Source organism: Symphodus melops (genome assembly GCF_947650265.1).
Source record: "Symphodus melops genome assembly, chromosome: 10".
NCBI classification, from domain to species: domain Eukaryota; kingdom Metazoa; phylum Chordata; class Actinopteri; order Labriformes; family Labridae; genus Symphodus; species Symphodus melops.
Genome location: NC_136700.1, coordinates 7,104,537 through 7,122,559, shown reverse-complemented (window position 1 = coordinate 7,122,559; position 18,023 = coordinate 7,104,537). Strand labels below are relative to the sequence as shown.

At 42.2% G+C, this 18,023-nt stretch overlaps 4 protein-coding genes across 4 annotated transcripts; 2 read left to right on the top strand and 2 right to left on the bottom strand.

Moving 5' to 3' along the window:
- Positions 1-258: 258 nt before the first annotated feature.
- Positions 259-2,431, bottom strand: wdr53 (WD repeat domain 53). The gene is made up of 3 exons (XM_079353506.1): positions 2,325-2,431; positions 1,331-1,825; positions 259-1,210 (listed from the first exon to the last, which is right to left on the bottom strand). Exons 1-3 carry the CDS (start codon positions 2,421-2,423, stop codon positions 530-532), a joined length of 1,275 nt encoding a protein of 424 aa, XP_079209632.1. The 5' UTR covers positions 2,424-2,431; the 3' UTR covers positions 259-529.
- Positions 2,432-3,149: 718 nt separating this feature from the next.
- Positions 3,150-6,451, top strand: neu4 (sialidase 4). Its single transcript, XM_079354766.1, has 4 exons — positions 3,150-3,342; positions 4,038-4,257; positions 4,749-5,004; positions 5,208-6,451. The coding sequence occupies exons 2-4, from the start codon at positions 4,057-4,059 to the stop codon at positions 6,212-6,214; spliced, it is 1,464 nt and encodes a 487-aa protein (XP_079210892.1). The 5' UTR covers positions 3,150-3,342; positions 4,038-4,056; the 3' UTR covers positions 6,215-6,451.
- Positions 6,452-7,311: 860 nt separating this feature from the next.
- lxn (latexin) lies at positions 7,312-13,090 on the top strand. Its single transcript, XM_079353868.1, has 7 exons — positions 7,312-7,765; positions 10,880-11,056; positions 11,157-11,219; positions 11,824-12,004; positions 12,207-12,343; positions 12,577-12,639; positions 12,808-13,090. The coding sequence occupies exons 1-7, from the start codon at positions 7,328-7,330 to the stop codon at positions 12,922-12,924; spliced, it is 1,176 nt and encodes a 391-aa protein (XP_079209994.1). The 5' UTR covers positions 7,312-7,327; the 3' UTR covers positions 12,925-13,090.
- gfm1 (G elongation factor, mitochondrial 1) lies at positions 7,918-17,490 on the bottom strand. Its single transcript, XM_079353867.1, has 18 exons — positions 17,277-17,490; positions 17,009-17,161; positions 16,765-16,897; positions 15,881-16,085; positions 15,414-15,530; positions 14,944-15,094; positions 14,679-14,833; positions 14,473-14,557; positions 14,230-14,367; positions 13,823-13,924; positions 13,674-13,730; positions 13,443-13,580; positions 13,132-13,214; positions 9,616-9,778; positions 9,359-9,503; positions 9,058-9,218; positions 8,880-8,933; positions 7,918-8,381 (listed from the first exon to the last, which is right to left on the bottom strand). Exons 1-18 carry the CDS (start codon positions 17,349-17,351, stop codon positions 8,250-8,252), a joined length of 2,247 nt encoding a protein of 748 aa, XP_079209993.1. The 5' UTR covers positions 17,352-17,490; the 3' UTR covers positions 7,918-8,249.
- Positions 17,491-18,023: the final 533 nt, after the last annotated feature.

Below are 18,023 nucleotides of genomic sequence, written 5' to 3'. Positions count from 1 at the left end.
CAGACACTTTTTTTTTTTCCTTCTTAAACTGCTTCATTTTCTACATAGAAACCAATTTATTTTCTATCTTGTGGGGGTTTTACAGTCCTTGAAAAGCATTAAGTGAAACACATTTCAAAGAACTCTATGGGACCACACACACATTTAAAAGCCCTTATTAACCACATTTAATAAGTCAAGCCCATATTTAAATGGCACCCCAATAAACGTGTGCTGAATACTGTGTAAAAACCGATGGTTCAAACAGACAAATTAGACTTTTTGTAACCTTTGTCTGCTTCTGTGAAGAGTTCTGGTTCATATAGCAGTTCATGTTGGTTTCTGCCTGCACAGTCAACATATTATAAGAGAGAAAGACCTCCTGTGACAATATAAAGCCAATAAGTAGATCAAAGTCCAAATAATTAAGTTACCAGTTTTAACGAGATAAACAGGAGTGTTTGCTGATCTAATAAGCTTGTAAACTAACAATAAGTCAAATTAAATACAGCACACTGCGAGGAGCGAAGCATGTTGTGAAGTGTATAGTCTATATTGGAGACAGAGGGTAGACTGTCAGACTGGAGCTCTGATCTGCGACCACCACACTGGGTTCTCCTTTTAGTACAACTGGGCACAACCAGTTCACCTTGTCCCCATGACTGATGCTGAGTTTGACCCCAGACTTCTCCTCCGTCACTTCCTCTGCTCCTGCTGCTTCTGCCACTTCATCCTCCCCTTCAGCTTCTTCACTCTCAGCCTCACCCTTCAGTGGCATCTTTGCTTTGTCCCTGGATTGTTCCTTCCTCTTGGCTTTGCTTTTACCTTTCCTGCGAGGGGCTGCTGTCGCTTTGGCCTTGACCTCCGGAGACACGACTGGGTGTTTGCTGAGTTCCCAGAGGACGACCTGTCCATCATTTCCACCAGTAACAAGCCAGTAAGGGTGGGAAAGGAAACTCACAAAGTGAGCTTGCGAGGCCCCCTGGCTGTGGGCTTTGACTGCTCCCTGTTGTTCCAGTTTAGAACCACTGCCGATCCGCATCAGATGCACTCGTCCATCCTCTGCAGCACAAGCCACAATGTTCCCACAACTGGCCACAGAAACACAGTGGACCAAAGGCGGGTTGAAAAGCTGGCCAGGACGCTGCTGATGATCATCTTCTTCCTCTGCGATGTCCTGGAGGTTTGATATCCAAAGAGGGCGTGTCTTCTGCAGACCCCACAGCATCACCTGAAGCAACACAAAATTAAAACAAACCACTTCACACCAGAAATGTCAACATTTGTAGTCTTGATACTAAAGCGGATGATATGTAAGGACAAATTTGAAAGAGTCCCCCCTCTCCTTTACCTGCATGTCCAGTCCAGCAGACAGAAGGTTATTGGGCCTCTGTGGTCTAAAAGCCACTGAGGAGCAGATGTTAGTGTGTCTACGAAGAGTCCTGCACACTTTTCCCCCAGGAAGCTCCAGTACCCGAATAGCTCCAGAGTCATCGGCCACTGCTAGGGCTGATCCTGTCTCATTTAGTGATAAAGCATTGATCTCCTCTTCTCCGGCTCCCTGAAACTCCGCTACGGGGCTCTTCAGGTTTCGAGGGTCGAGCACACTCACAGCGTCTCCATGTGACGCATACAGCAGATCTGGAGCAGCAGGTCCAAACACGACACTTGTGCAGTCATCTTCACCAGGGAGCGTGACACGGCCTACGATTGTTCCCTCTTGGCTCCAGACTGTGAGCTCTCCCCCCTCAGAGCCTGAGGCAAGGAGACCCTCTGCCCCCGAAGACGCCCCAACACACAGGATGGGTGAGGAGTGGCCTTCAGACCACTGCCTGGCCATTCTGACCTAATGAAAAGTTAGGTAAGAAGGGGAAGATAAAGACAAGTTATCTTTGAGAACAGAAGCGTATGACTGTTCCTGATTGATCAGAAAATGTAAAAAAGCTTCTTTTTTTTTAAACAAAAGTGTTTCTAAATAATGTGGAAACAGGGATGTTTAAGCAGAAATACAAGTATTTAAATTGCAGCAACATTTTTACTTTCTTTCAGAGTGAATTTAAAAAAATAGATACTTTACTGTACTTGTAAGTCTTCACTAATGGCCCAGCAGAAATCATTACATATTTTAAAAATGCAAACACGGAATAAAAAAGTCATACATTAGACTGTTCAGTAGCTCTTCGCTCATGTTTTAGCCTCAAAGCTAACACTCGTTTGCACAATCTGCTAAACTCTTTGACTCTAGTTCTGTCAGTTCTGAAAATCTGTTCATTTTCCGTTTTGAAAAGATGCTAAATCAGTGGTGTGACCTTAAAGATGTCTTCAAGACCACAGAAATACGCTACCTTAGAAAGTGCTGTCAAAACTTCTCCGGGCAGCCATGTGCGACTAAGTCGCGTATTGATGACATCACAGAAAAAAAAATCTGTGATGATTACAACCATTTGAAATTAAAAGCGGATTTATTGAGCTATTTCGCGAGAAAGTTGCCCTTTTTTACACAAACAATTTCTAAAAGAAAACATGACATTTACATGTCATAATTTAAACATTAAGTGGTGCACTGCTTAATTTGCAGAAGATACAGAATGAAAGATTTTTAGTATTTGAATTAGCAGTGCTATCAACAACTGAAGACAAGTTATTGTTGCAACACCTGAGCTACACATGGGAAGTTGTTGTGCAGCTTTCACAAAAAGACAAAGAAAGACAGCAAAGAGCAATAGCCTATAGAGCAGCAATTAAGTTACACATAAAACAATATAAATGAACAGATCTCCCAAAACAAAATAACAACTGTACTTAAGATTTCAAAAGAAAGATATTTTGTACTATATTTTTTGTGATTGTGTAGGCAAGTTGGTGATTATGAAATAGCATGTGTTCTCCTAAACGTAGACAGATAATGTCTAATTCTTACAATATACTATTCCAACAGATCTACACACTATTTCTAACTTTTAATAACAGGAAAATGTTCAGAGAATAATTCAGTCACATTTTGCAGAACATTTGAGAAGAAAGCACACAGGACACAGAGGAGGCAGAACATCCAATCATTGTTCAGGGGGTCCCCCTCACCCAGCCTTCATTTCCACAATGGCTGCTCTGCGCTGATTCATCCAAAGCTGTAGATCTGATGAGTGCGGTCCATTTCTGGGTCAGTGAACAGCTTGGCAAGCTGCTGCCCTGAAAGGGGAACAGACAGGAGAGGCCATACATTTCAGACTCACACCCTAAAAACACACAACAACTAACTACACACACTTAACACATACATAACACTGTGAACCCTTCACTCAAATGCTGACACATCCTGTATGTCCTCACAAAGGAGCAGCAGGGTACACGGAGCACTTTGTTGTAAGTATTCTTTACTATTTTCCCTTTTTTAATGCCCATCACCTGCACAAGAATCTAATTTCTCCAGCAGTAATATTAAGCAGTTTCACTAAACCAATGCTGTAGTTAAGTGTGTGGAGTGATTCTGTAGTTGCAGAAGTGTGACCTGTGAATTAGTCAGCACGTTCAAATGACAGTTAGCGGTGAATCTCACATCTCCATGTGTCTTTTCTAAAAGCTGCATTTTCTTTTTGTGAGTTTGAGTGAAGGCTGATGGTGACTTTATAGTAAGGTAAAGGCATATCTTATTTTTATTAATTTGAGACACTATGCAAAAATATAACGTATTGGGGCTTTAATGACCTTACACACGTCACAAGGATGTAACAATAACATTCCTAGAAATAGATAGGAAATATAATTTACCATTTATAACATAGAATTTTTTGAAACAAAGCTTAAAGATGAACCATATTTTGCATCCTTTAAAAATAATAATAATACCATTTAAGTACCATTGAAGTACATGAAACTATAGTACTGTAGCTTATGTATAAAACACGTTTATCTTTAAACAATGAAGCAGGACATTTTTGTGCCTGCTCTCCAATATGGATGGGCATATTTCCTCAGAGTGTTTCTTTGTTAAGCCTTTCTTGAAAATTTCAATAACTGCAGTAACATTTTCAGCAGCTGATTCTGATTGTTTTTCTCAGAGGATTCACACCAGTGAGCATGAGGTCGCCCTATTTCCCAGCGAGGTCCATGCTTTTCCGCAAGGAGCCAAATGGGGTGACGTACAGGGTCCCAGCTCTGCTCTACCTGTCCCGCTCCAGCTCCTTTCTCGCCTTCTGCGAGGAGAGACTCAGCCCGTCCGACTCCCAGGCTCACCTGCTGGTCATGAGGAAAGGAACCTTCTACAGGAACTATGTGGAAGTCAGTGTTTGTTCCTGGGCCTGTAATGTAACCCCTGAATTAACTTGAGACAGAAAAAAGTACTTATATAAAAGTCTACCTTATTATGATAGAACAATTATAATAAACAGCTATGTCAATTGTCTATATGGAAACAAAACTACAGAAGAGTATAATGCTTGGTTTATTTTAAAAGATTGGAAGTCTAAACTCCAACAGAATCAAGTTGAGAGCTGATTGTTGGAAGACTTATCAATAAAAAAAGTTGTTTAAAGAACAACAGGCAGGTTTTGTGGCGTCATATCTGAAGGGAGCGACTTAACCTTGATAAGAATCTGATTGTCTGCCAATCCTAAAGTTGTTGCTCTGTACTAATGCCCACAGTACTGTATTATTGTAACCATAAACCTTTCTTACTTATATATGTTTTATATCTGTTTATGTGATTTTTTTGGTTGTTCAAGTAAAATGGGCCTTCTTTCTATGCCTCCTTTTTCCCTCTGTTGTTCTAGTGGGAGGACATGCATGTTCTGGGCACCGCCTTCCTTCCAGGTCATCGCTCCATGAACCCGTGTCCAGTATACGATGAGTTCACAGGTACCCTCTTCCTGTTCTTCATCGCTGTCCTCGGCCACACCTCTGAGTCCTACCAGCTGGTGACGGGGAAGAATGTGACTCGACTCTGCTTCATCTGCAGCACCGACGATGGAGACACCTGGAGCCCTGTCACCGACCTCACACAGAGGGTGATAGGAGACACTATCAAAGGTCGGGGAATTATTTAAAAATATGCACTCTCGCAGTTATATTCTATATTGAATGTATTTTTGCACAGAAATAGGGCTGTGGGTTTCTCACACATTTCTTACTTTGAAACATTTTTTTCCCATAGACCAGTATTTATAGGGCAAGAATAGAATACTGTAGCACATCCCTGCATTTTGATTTCTCTTTCTCGTCTGTCCCTGCAGAATGGGCCACCTTCGCCCTCGGCCCAGGCCACGGTGTCCAGCTGAAATCGGGTCGTCTGCTAATTCCTGCCTATGCTTACCACATTGACTGCAAAGAGTGTTTCGGACAGCTCTGCCAGACCACCTCTCGTGCTTTCTGCTTCCACAGTGACACCCACGGGCGAACGTGGCGATTTGGGGAGCCGGTGCCGGGCCCGGAGAGCGTGGAATGTCAGATGGTTTCAGTGGATGAAGAGGATGGGACCAATGTGTTGTACTGTAATGCACGCAGCCCTCTGGGCTACAGGGTGCAAGCGCTCAGTCTGGATGATGGAGCTGCTTTTCAGGAGGGGCAGCTGGTGCAGCGGCTGGTGGAGCCTCGCAATGGTTGCCATGGTAGCATAGTGGGGTTTCCTGCACCTTTACACATGTATAAATCCCTTCCACTTTACTTACAAAAACATAAACACCACACCAGACATTGGACATCTTTTATGTCCCACCCAAATCCCACTACATCACCCTCTCCGAACACTACCCCCTTACCACCTAGGTTAAGTGCCGCTCCAGATTTCCTCACCCCCACCTGGGTGGTTTATTCCCACCCAACATTGACAACAGCTCGCAAGGACCTAGGTATTTTCCTCAGCCTGTTTCCCAGGGACCCAGACAGCTGGCGCGGCCCCTGGGTGATCAATGAAGGCCCCAGCGCCTACTCTGACCTTGCCTACCTGGAGCTACCTCCCTCAACTGGTGCACCACCCGCTGTGGCCTTCGCCTGCCTGTTTGAGTGCGGCACCACAACAGCCTACGACGAAATCTGCTTCAGCATCTTCACCCTCTACGAGCTCATTGATAATCTGCCCCAAACTGTGCAGCAAAGACAAAACAAAGGTGAATGTGAAAGTCTGCAGGATGAAAAGTCTAAGACAAGATTTACAAGTAGACATGACGCTCCAGTGGCCCATAAGGGGAAGAAGAAGAGGAGAGAGAAAAGGAAGTTAGCAAAGATGTGCTCTGTGTCATGACTTCACTTTTTGAGCTTGTGGTCTTAGTGTCTTCCAATAACAAGTGACTATTTGCATTCAGTTTAAACAATGAAACAAAAGTTTAGATAGAGATCAATAAATGTTCTTTCAATGTCAGACAGATTTTAATGCAAATTAAAATAGTGCCTAGATAAATAGTTTGCCTCAGTTGCTTCTATATGAGTAAAGTGCCAAATCCACAAAAGCCTGTAATGTATACTGATTGTCAAGAATTGTGCTGTGATAGACTCCTATAGCGTTTAGAACTGCAGAATATAAAATATCACGTCTTATTGGCTACTTATAAAACCTTCCATTGTCAGCTAAATAGAAAGGTTGTTCATGTTGTTGAGGGTAAAGAAAATAGTGACCACATAATGGTAGAAGTTATGGCTGAGGTATTTTGGATTAATAGTCCAGGTGACGTTCAATAATCTTTTTTATTTGTATTTCTTTTAAAGGTTTATTTTTGGGCTTTTCCATGCCTCCAATTAAGAGACAGGAGAGTTGACAGAGAGTGAGAAATGACAAGTCTGAAATAAGCCATAGATCGGACCCCTAACTCGCCCAGAGGACCACATACTCTGCACACAGAAACTTCCACGCCATCAGCGCTCTATCATTACTACTTTTCCATTTCATCTGAGTAGTTTCCACTGCAATGAAAAGCCTGAATGAAAAAGTCTTTATTGGTGTCTGACTGATGACAGTTTTTGGTATTTATTTGAACACACATGGTGTCCCAAATATTCCTTTATTTTTTTGGTTTTTACTTGCAGAAGAGTGGCATACACTTCCACTGTTTAACTTCATCTTTTTGGATATATAAATGTAAAAAGGTTAATTTCTATTAGATCTCTTATGTATTTCAGATACAGAGAAAGTGATCCTGTTAGACACCTTTCCTATGTCCTCATGATGTTGCATAACTCGGCTTTAAAGCCTTAAACTGTGTGGATTTTGAATTTTAACTACCTAAAACAGCACAGAAGGATGTTTAAATTGGCTCAGGGAATGTTCTGTTTCCCTACATTTAATCTATCAGACGAGGCTGCAACCCATCAGGCTAACATAATAATCCCAGCTGCCTCACCAGCAGCTCTAATGGGATAAATGTTCCTCAACTTATCAGGCCCTCTTGTGAGGGTGCTGAAACTTTTGGAGGCTGACAGATTAAGTGAGAGCGTACGAAGAGCAGAACCAGATAAAGTGGAGCGGATTGTGGAGTTAAAAGGACGCAAAATAAACAGGAAGACAGCAGGATCTGGACAATCTCTTCCCTCCGATTCCCCCTCCCTCTCCCCATGTTACATAACTTCTCGCTGTCAGGAGGGTCATTTCCCCGCCTGCACTCTTTCACAGAAGTGCTCTTTCCTTTTCACTCGTCTTTCGCTGCATATTATAATGACTTTGTGGATCGTCATCGCTCTGGCTGTGTTAACTGGGGTAACTGGGAGCCCCAATGTCACGGTCAGTCCTGTGGTGGGCACGTCGGCTCATCCCAACAGCGTGCCCGAGTACGCAGAGGAGGAAACAGAAATCCTTGGACAGGTGAGGAGGAAACAAGCCATATACCTTTTGCGTGCGTTTATATTTCCTTTTTGTTTCTCATTTGTCGGTGTCTACAAAAATGCTCCTGTTTAAAAATACTGACAAACAGTTTCCACAAATCCAATGTTTGTAAAAAGTTAAGGCCAAACAGATCACTTTAAATAGACAGATTTATGTTTTTGTTGCTTTCATCTTTACATCAGCTCCATTCTGTACATAGTACACAAGTCACAACGCAGAGCTTTTCGCCACTTTGAAGAATGCTGACTGCAGAACTGAGAGGTCAACTTGTGTCTAAAAACAAAGATAATAAAAACGTTTTCCATGGGGTTAAAACAGGAGGGAAACAGCAGCTTAACTTGTGACATTAAAGTAGAATATGAACGTTTTTCACAGCTCAAAATGTAGAGCCCAAATGTCCAGCTACAGTAAAGGGATGGGTGAGGAGATGCGGGCAGGTGTTTATGTCAGAGTTCAATAGTTTTCAGCTCTTCCACTTGTTCTTCTTTGCAGGCAGCTGCCCCGTAGCTTCCAAGTATTTGTGGATCAGATCATCTTGGGTGGCTGGCAGGCAGGGCTGGTATCTGCTGTAGTCCATGGTGTACTCCCCTTTCCCCTGAAAACACAAAAAAAGCCCTGCAAGATTAAAACGTATCAAACATGTTTATGCTCTCTTGTAATGAGTAGCTTATCAATCCATGTCGTCCAGTTTGAGTTTGTTTTCCTCACTAAAGACTATGTGGCCGTCACCACAGTATCAACATGATCCAATCTGAGTGACCCTCGGCTGTCAGCTCCTGAGAGATTTGCAGACTTTATTTCCTGATTATCACATCTACATTGAGGAAACTGTCCTTCCCATGACTAGTAAACCAAAAGCCTGAGAAAGACAGCAGACCGCAAATAAAGACAGCAACAAATGTGACGGAACAACTGCAGTGTTGTTCGTCAGTGACGAAGTGATGGAAAACCAAGGACATAGCATTACGAGTGTTTTAAGAAGTGTCACTCGTAAAAACCCATTCAAACCATGTCTCTAAAAGCTGTCAAGGATCTGGACTATTAATATACTAGAAATATTCCCTTAACTCTAAGTTATCCGGACTTCACCTACCTCTGTACAGGAGCGAAGCTCTGTAGCGTAGCCGAACATGTCGTTTAGTGGAATCTGTTGGGAGAAAAAGGGATGAAATGAGTACCGTACATTTAAAAGGTGGTGAAGAACATGGGGAACACATATTGAAAAGGTGTAAATACTTTCAGTATATGGAGAATATAAAAGGCTGACTCACATCAGCGTACAGAGTGAAGTATCCCTCCGCTCCGTCCTGTCCTGTGATGACTCCATGCCGACGGTTCACACCAGCAATCACTGTTCCCTGAAACTCCTGAGGTGCCACGATTTCCACCGACATGATCGGCTCCAAGATGGCCGTGTTGGCCTTTTCCATGGCTGAGGAGAGAGCGCATCAGTTCATCATCATCATAATCGGCGTTATTGAATATTAAATAACAACCTGACTGGAGTCAGCATGGCACTAACAAAGGCTGAAGCAGGGGAGTGAATCCAACATCCAACCCGGTCACCCTCACCTTGTTTTAAAGCTCCCTCTCCTGCTCGGATGAAGGAGATCTCGTTGGAGTCCACCATGTGATTTGCTCCATCTTCCAGGAGGAATCTGACTCCTGAGATTTTGTGCCCACTCAGGGGTCCCTTGTCGCAAGCTTCCCTGAAGCCCTGGAGAATGATGGGAAGTAAATGAAAAGGTGGAAAAAATGGCCATTGCTTGGTTTTCACATCTTCATAGTCCCTTTGAACCGTGACAACAGTAATGACAGGAAAAACTAACCTTTTCAACAGCTGGTACAAACTGCTTGGGGACGTTGGTTCCGACTGTTTGGTCTTCAAACTCCAGCTTGGTGTACTGATCTGGTTCAAGGGGCTCGAGGACTCCAATTACTTTACCAAACTGCCCGGAGCCACCGCTCTGCTTCTTATGAGTGAAGTCAAACCTGCAGAGAAAGGGACAAAGTACAAACATTATGAAGCAAACAGGATCCAACCATCAATAAATGTCTCTCTTTTTTAACAACTAAAATTGTAAATGGATGCCTTACTGTTGTACAAATGATAGCCAAATGTGTAGTTGTAGCCCAAATCAATAAAAAATAAAAACATCCCCAGTCTCCACCAAAAACACAAACTATTGTAGTGAGCTATAACAGCTTAGTAAAACAAATATAAATCATTTACATGTTCTTATTTTAGTAATTAAAATGTTATAAAATATAAAATGAGTAAAAACAAAGATTGAGAATATTTATACAACCATTATCTTTATGGGGAAATAACTATTCAATTTTAAGGATTTTTTTGACACTACTAATTAAACAAGTTTTGACCACTTGAAGTGATTTTTTTTTAACAAGAAAAGTGTCTTATAGTTCTTAAGAAATAATTGTACCTTTTTTGGTTTAAAAAAGAGTCCAGTTTGTTGTAGTGGCCAGTATGACTGAAACATCAGTGTGGTCTTTCAGACACCAGAATCTCAACATCATTATCGCTGAAATGTCTTTTAAAAATGTAATCGCGGATGACAATCTGCATTGTTGTGACCAAATGAATGATTTATTAAATACACAGAATCTTTTAAGGTAAACTTAGTTAATAAGGAAGAGGAAGTGTAGAAAAGAGTTCTGTCTCTTTAAAAAAAAAAAAAAAAAAAAAAAAAAAAAGAGGAAAGGAAAGGGGGCGGTCCTCCCTGAGCTCTGGTGTCAGAGAAAGAGGGAAGTAGTTTTTCCACTTGCATGAGTCTCTGCATCGGAGAGATAAAACTTTCCACCTGACAGCCCAGTAACAGGCAGGGAGTGGCAGCATTTTCAGTAAAGGGTAAGAGTAAATGATTGCTCAGCTGTATCTTTCCATACACGTGAATATTTATACTTTATTTTGAACATTTAATTTAATGCACTTTTCTTACATAGAGACAAACCAACACTTATTGACACCTGAGGGTCAAAGTCCTTCAGGAGCCCAGCCCTGCTCATGAAACAAGCTTCTGGTCTCATTCAGTCTCTCTCTCTCTCTCTCTCTCTCTCTATGTGTCTAAACAGCAAGAACAGTTGGTAGATGTGGATGCTGAGGAGTATGTTATGGCTACCGGAGACCTGAACACCAATCACTACCCGGCTCAGAGAGCGGCCAAAGTGGTCCAGCACTACCTAAACACCCGCCACGGCTCTCCATTCAGGCTGTTTGGACTGCACAGGGTTCACAGCGCACACGCAGAGGTCAGCTGAACGTTTATGGTTTACAGATTATTTTACAGTGAGGGGACATAACATCTAAAACTACACTTTGAACAACTGACATTTCTGACTTGTGTTTTAGGATGTGGCAGACACCGGGAGAAAGTATCAGCTGGAGGTCTCGGTGCAGGAGATAATCAGCAACGTAAGATATGATTTTTCATCACAGTCGAAGTTAAGGGGCTGACGCAGAAAGGCTTGAAGTCTACAGTGACTTCATTAACAGATCTGGTACAGTATGTAGCACCATACAATTTACTTGACTGTTATGCCTTTACAGGAACTCATCATTCACAAGAACAGAAGAGTTATCACTACCTGTTTTTTTGTCCTCCTGAATCTGATCATCCTGATTTCAAGGTTTACTTTACTGCTCCTTTGGGTTTCATTGAGAAGACCGTTTACTTAAAGTCACTGCTCCAGTGAGAACGTAAAGTAAATGTTCTCATGAGTGGATGTTGTTTTATCTTCAGCCAGCTGATTGGCTGCTTTTAGGAGTTCAGGTTGTTGAACTAACAGATCGTTTATAGGCAAATTTTAGTTTTTGTTTACAGTGTGCAGCTTAATAATCCTTGGTTTTAGAGTGAGCAAGTTTGGCCAGGTCAAACTAAACACAAGCTTAAAGAAGGCAGTGTGTTGCAACCATGACTCACAGACTGCTACAGTAACATCTGGACTACGCCTTGGTTTGCTCTCTCTAATCTAATCTTTCTTTTCTCTCTTTCAAATGTTTTTAAAAATGCATCCAGACGACGGAGAAATGCTCCGCAGAGGTTTTGTTCCCGAGGGGAATGCTGCTCCAGCAGGGCTCGACGCAGGTCACGGCCCCGTGTGACGAGCTCCTTAAAATCAACATCAGAGCTCAAGAAGAGGCCTTATACCAACAGTACAAGAACAATCACAGCCTGCTGTCTGCACAACATTTACCTGGTGAGTAGGATGATACAGTCTCTGAATACTACTCATCCTGTTCAGAATCCACAGTCAAACATTGCACGACATCTGCAGCAGAAATGTTAGCAAATGTGATCTTTCTGCACTGTTAATGTTTGTGGTTTTTGTGTCAACTCTGTGTTCTTGTTTATAGAACTGCACAATGGAAGTTAATAACACAGCTTCTTTAAACCGACAGATAGCCACGGACACATTGATCCAGACCTGACCCCTTTCTGGCACCTCGGGATCGTGGCCTCCAGCTTTGTCATGCTGAATGAATCCAACGAGAACACTCTGTACAACATGGCTCAGGTGGCCAATATCACACAGCTGGTAGGTTGTTGAACCTCTTATTGTCCACTCATTAATCCTGGAATGATAAATCGCTTGCGTTTGTTTTCTTTTACAACAACAGGATCCATTAATTTATTACTTTAAAGTATTCCCTTAAGTCTCTTCTCAAAGCATATAAAGCAAAAATGAAGATTCGAGTGTGAAAGAAGCCATCCATATTCATCTTGAGCTAAGTTTCTATCCTTTGCTACATTTTGCTCTTTTTCCTGCAGGCGACAGAAAATGAGCAGCTGAAGTTTGACTCACACATGCTGCTGCATGAGATGGTGTCCCAAGTAAATATGAATTATTGTCTTTAAAATATTACTTAAAGTTGCTAGTTACGTCAAAACTTGTGACATGTTACATTTAAGTGTTTTTGGATTTGTTAGTTAAGAACGCTTTCTGTGCGGTTTTACTCCCTGATGTCTGTGTTAGTCTCTCAATCTGTGTTACTTCTGCAGGAAATCGTTCACTGGAAACTGCAGTTCTCCTGGTCTCCTTCAGAGGGAGTTAGAGTGCAGCACATGGAGCAGCTGCCACACCGCCACGAACGTGAAAAACACCAGGACACAAACTGAACTGCTCACTGCTAGAACAACCAAAACAACATATTGACGCTCACAGTTTGTATTAAAGCACAACGTCATGAAGCCAGTGGTGAGGGTGGTTGCTTACATCTTGCTATTTTTTTCAGTACCTTTGGTTGGGATTTTATTTTAGCTCTAAATAAACCGTTTGTACAGACTGCTGCCTCGGTTTGTGTGTGAGAGGAGATCAGAACTTACGATACGGGACTGGTGATGGTCTCTCTGAACGCCACTTTGGGTTTTCCCATCACACAAGGACAGTTGTATTCCCTCTCCATCCTCTGGAACGACAAAGTGAGAATGAGCATCAGTAGAATAGAAAAAGTCAGATGCATCAGACTTAAAGGGAAGTACTTTATAAAATATTCAATGCAGAGATTAAGACCAACAATGGTGGCAAAGCCCTAACAGCACTGAAAACACTTAGTAAAAGAGAGTTAAATCTGAGCTCTTAATTTCAGCCAATCAAAATGCACAGAATGTTAGCGTCACTCTATCTCAAAGGATACCTGGGAGTAGATTTCAAGATGCAGCTCGCCCATCCCTGAGATGATGGTTTCTTTGCTCTCCGTGTCAAAATGCACTCTGAACGTCGGATCTTCTCTTGTGAATCGGTTAATACCTTTGGAGAACTTATCCAGATCATTCTGGAAAGAGGGGAGAACAGTTGATAGATACAGGCTTTAGAGTCGGATATGAAAAGTTCATGTGTGTAAATAGAAGTTTTTGGGGGTTTTTACCTTGTTTGTGGGCTTAATTGCCATGGAAATAACAGGCTCTGGGACATGAATGGACTCCTGTGGGACAAAATAATGACAAATGAACAAAAGCTTCCACAAGAATCTTTAGGGGTTTTTTTCTCAACTAGAAACTTAAAAAAAAAAATCACCATGGAGAGGTTCGCAGTGGTCCGGGATGTAAACGTGTCTCCACTGGCACAGTCAATCCCGAACAGAGCACAGATATCTCCTGCGTAAACCTCATCCACATCCTAGAGCAGCAGGAAGGGAAAATAAAAGATGGAAATAGTACAAAAAGAGGAGACATCTGATTGGGGGATGTTTTCAAAAGTCGAAGCATAAGACAGAATATCAAAACGCCTCCTGTCTTGTTTTGACAAAAGAAGGATGGAAACATGTTAATTTGGTGTCATGGCGGATGTGGTCGACTTGTACACACTTTACTGTTGCGAAAAGAGGAACCTAAGGATTCTGACTGGTCATGTTCGTCTGATATCTAAACTGCACAACCACAGGTGGAACACTGTGACCTCTGACTACATGCAGACATTCTCACCTCCAGCTGATCAGCGTGGAGACGAACGAGCCTCTGAACTCTGACTTTTTTGCTCGTGCGTGTGTTGTAGATGTACTCCCCCTTCTTCAGACAGCCCTGGTACACACGCACATACGTCAGCTGGCCGAATCTCCCTGCCTGTTAATCGGAGACACATCAGGAAACGACAACAAATTAAAACATTTTGAAACCTTCCTGTTGAGCAAAATTGCAGAAGTAAAAATGAAGTGCAATTTTTTTGACCTCCAGTTTGAAGGCGAGACCAACATAAGGCTTTTCAGAGTCTCTCGTTGGGTCCATTTGAATCTTTGTTGTTTCACTGGAGTCTCTACGAATGAGAAAAACACTGAAGTTACACGCACAGTTTCTCAGGAAGGATTTAAGACTAATATTAATTGATTGATCAGTGGTTTTAACTAAGTCGACTGAAAACTCTGGTCCATACTCACTCTTCATTGTGGATGGCGTAGTTCTTAACTTCAGTGGGGTTGGGCAGGTAATCGAGGACAGCATCCAGTAGAGGCTGGACTCCTTTGTTCTTCAGTGCTGTGCCCACCAACACTGGAGTGAAGAGACGCTGCACTGTGGCCCTGCGGATTGCAAGCTGGAGAGAGTGCAGAGACAAGAGGCTCAGGGTAGTGATCGGAAATTTGATTTGAATTCTTCCCTGTTTTCATAATTAATGCTGCCGCTAGTGGAGTAAAAAAAGCAAACCTTCAAGTCGGCATTCGTTGGGACCTTTTCCTCCAAGAACATCTCTCCCAACGTCTCATCAGCATTAGCGACACACTCCACCAGCTCCTGTCGCCTGTCAGCAGCTTCAGCGCGGAAATCTGCTGGGATCTCATCATAGCGGATACTTTGACTGCAGGGAGAGAAAAACAATGGCATATGCGTCATGTTGTTCAGGGATCTTGGATGTTATGAAGCAGGGAGAAACCAGTCGTGGATATTTTGCGGTGATATCTACAGCTCTTTCATTCTGCTGTAAAACTGTCACCTATCAGCCTATATCATAGCAAAAACAAACTATTTCTTGCTAGTGAAAACAGGGCCAGAACTTAGGAGAACCAGCAAGAATAAACATGGAGCTATCCTAGACTTCAGATCAAAATGATTTATTATACAGTATAACAAGAGTATAATCTCGTCTTTGTGTAGTAAGCACAGGTTGAACCCCTCACCCAAAAGGTCCATCAAAGTACATGCTCCGCTCCTCTACAAGGTCAATGATGCCGCTCATGTTTCCCTCCAGGCCGATGGGGATGCTCACAAAGGCTGCATTGTGCTTCAGTTTGGTTCTGACAAAGAATAAAAAGAAGGTGTAAAAAAAAAAACTCATCAGAAGGATGGCAACTAAAAAAATGAAAGGATACATCTGATTACTAAATTAACTGAATAATGAACTAAAATCTTCAAGAAAAGCAAACTGCATGAAAGTCACTTCTGCATGTGTGCAAACAATGTGGGACAGTAACTGATCTTAATCTACACTGTCATTTATTGTGTTAAATTGGGATGCAGTTTTAATTATATTTTATTGATTTTCACAACATTTGTTATCAGTTTACAAACCCTCTGATTTCCCAGTTGAGTAAAAGAAACCATAGAAATAAAGCATACATATACTGTTTTTTATCAGCTACCGTACCTCATCTGCTGGAGGGCTCTGCTGGGGTTGGCGCCCATGCGGTCCAACTTATTGATGAAGGTGAGGAAGGGGACGTTGTAGCGTTTCATCTGTCTGTTTACCGTCATGGTCTGACACTGGACTCCGCCCACAGCACACAGAACCAAAACGGCTCCGTCCAGCACACGAAGCGCTCGCTCCACTTCAATGGTGAAATCCACGTGACCTGGAGGATACAGAAGGGACGGTGACATTTTGAAATGCAGTCAAGTGAAAAGGCAGTTTGTTTAATATATGAGGTGATACAGTCTTCCTTTTAGTCACTTATCCAGTAACATAATGCACAAGATAGATGGTACAAAACAAAATGTCAGGCTAATCAGAGAAAAGAACATGACTGGGTTCCTTTGCCAAAATCACTCTTTAAGAATATGCATCTCCAAAATACATGTGAATGTGAAATTGTCCATAAAGAGGATCCATTTTGGTAAGTTTACAAATCAAGGTCGCTTCGTCTCAGTCAGTTAAAACTTTTGTATGATGTCTTTGAGGCCCTGGAAGGATCTTTAGACATTATTCTTCATCAACAGGCTTATCTTTGCTTGAGATCTGCATCAAAAATAAACACGATAACCTGTGATACAGAGCTGAGGCATTTGGTTTGAATGACATCTTATACAAAAAGATTATCATGCTGTATCACGGGAAGCCAATAAGGGACTAAAAGCATGGGCAATTAATAATAATAATAACTTTATTTATATAGCACTTTTAAAAACAACCGTTTACAAAGTGCTTTACAGATTAAAAAATATCAATACATCAATGTTTTCAATGGGGGGGGGGGGGGGGGGGGGGGGGTTAGTGTTCTGGGGTCTAAAGGGCCCTAGGTGAACTTTTATTACCAGGTGTGTCTATGATGTTGATGTTGTGATCCTTCCACACTGTGTATGTTGCAGCTGACTGGATGGTGATGCCCCTCTGTCTCTCCAGCTCCATAGAGTCCATGGTGGCCCCGACCCCGTCCTTCCCCTTCACCTGCACGAGGAGATAAAACACTTATAATACACTTACACTCACATTTACACTTAACGTGATAGCAAGAAATCCATCAGTAATACACAAACAACCAATGTGTCTGGCTCTCACCTCGTGGATCTGTGCTATTTTCCCGGTGTAGTAGAGGACTCGTTCGGTCAGGGTGGTCTTCCCCGAGTCGATGTGAGCCGAGATCCCGATGTTTCGGATCCTCTCGTTGGGAAAGATCCCGGAGGAACATGCCCGACAGCTGTTAATCAGCAACTGTGAGGGTGAAACAAGATCAATATTCAGTTTTCCCATTTCTGACCGTTTGTTTAGCGATGGTGAAATGGAAAGAGGTGACAGCAGAGAATGGAGGCTTCTTGTCACACGTTACCTTTTTCAGAGTCACGCTTCCTGGTGCCAAAAGATGATTTTTACCCAAAGCAAGGCCTGCTTTTAGTACTCTCATTTTGACGAATGCTTCGGGTTGTCTTGATCCTCCGCTTACACAACCCCCCCGACACTGACAACCCGGTGAATGTCACGCCGGGGCCCTGCTCTCGTTATGAGACGCTACTTCCGCGTCTACGGACAGCCAGATGGACCAAAATTAAGAACCGTTGCCTTTCCGACATATCAGTGGATAAAGTTGGGGAAAAAGGGCAAGCCAAATATTACGACGAATGAAGTTGAAGATAAAGTTAACCACATTAAATCACAAGATATAACCACATAAAAGTGGATAAAAGAACACCAAGTCTTTGATCACTTTTAACCTTGTAATGTGTCTGTCTCTGTTACCTGCCTCAGGACAACGGATGGAAACTGTCTGTGATGGAAACAAGCACTTCTGCTATAATCTGTCATCTTTACAATTTACTGTAATTGTTACAACTGTTCATTAATATGCACTGTCCCTTAACAAATAAATAAATAAAATTTGAAAAAAATTAATAAATAAGTGGCCCAAATCGACAAACATATCATATACAAATCACATTATCCAACTTCTGTGTGTGGAACACTTGAAGGCAGCACGGTGAGATCCCCTCACATGCTGTGCTATAATGATAATTAAAAAATAATAATAAAAATAATAATAATAAGACGACGAAATATACACATTTTAACTGTGTAAGTT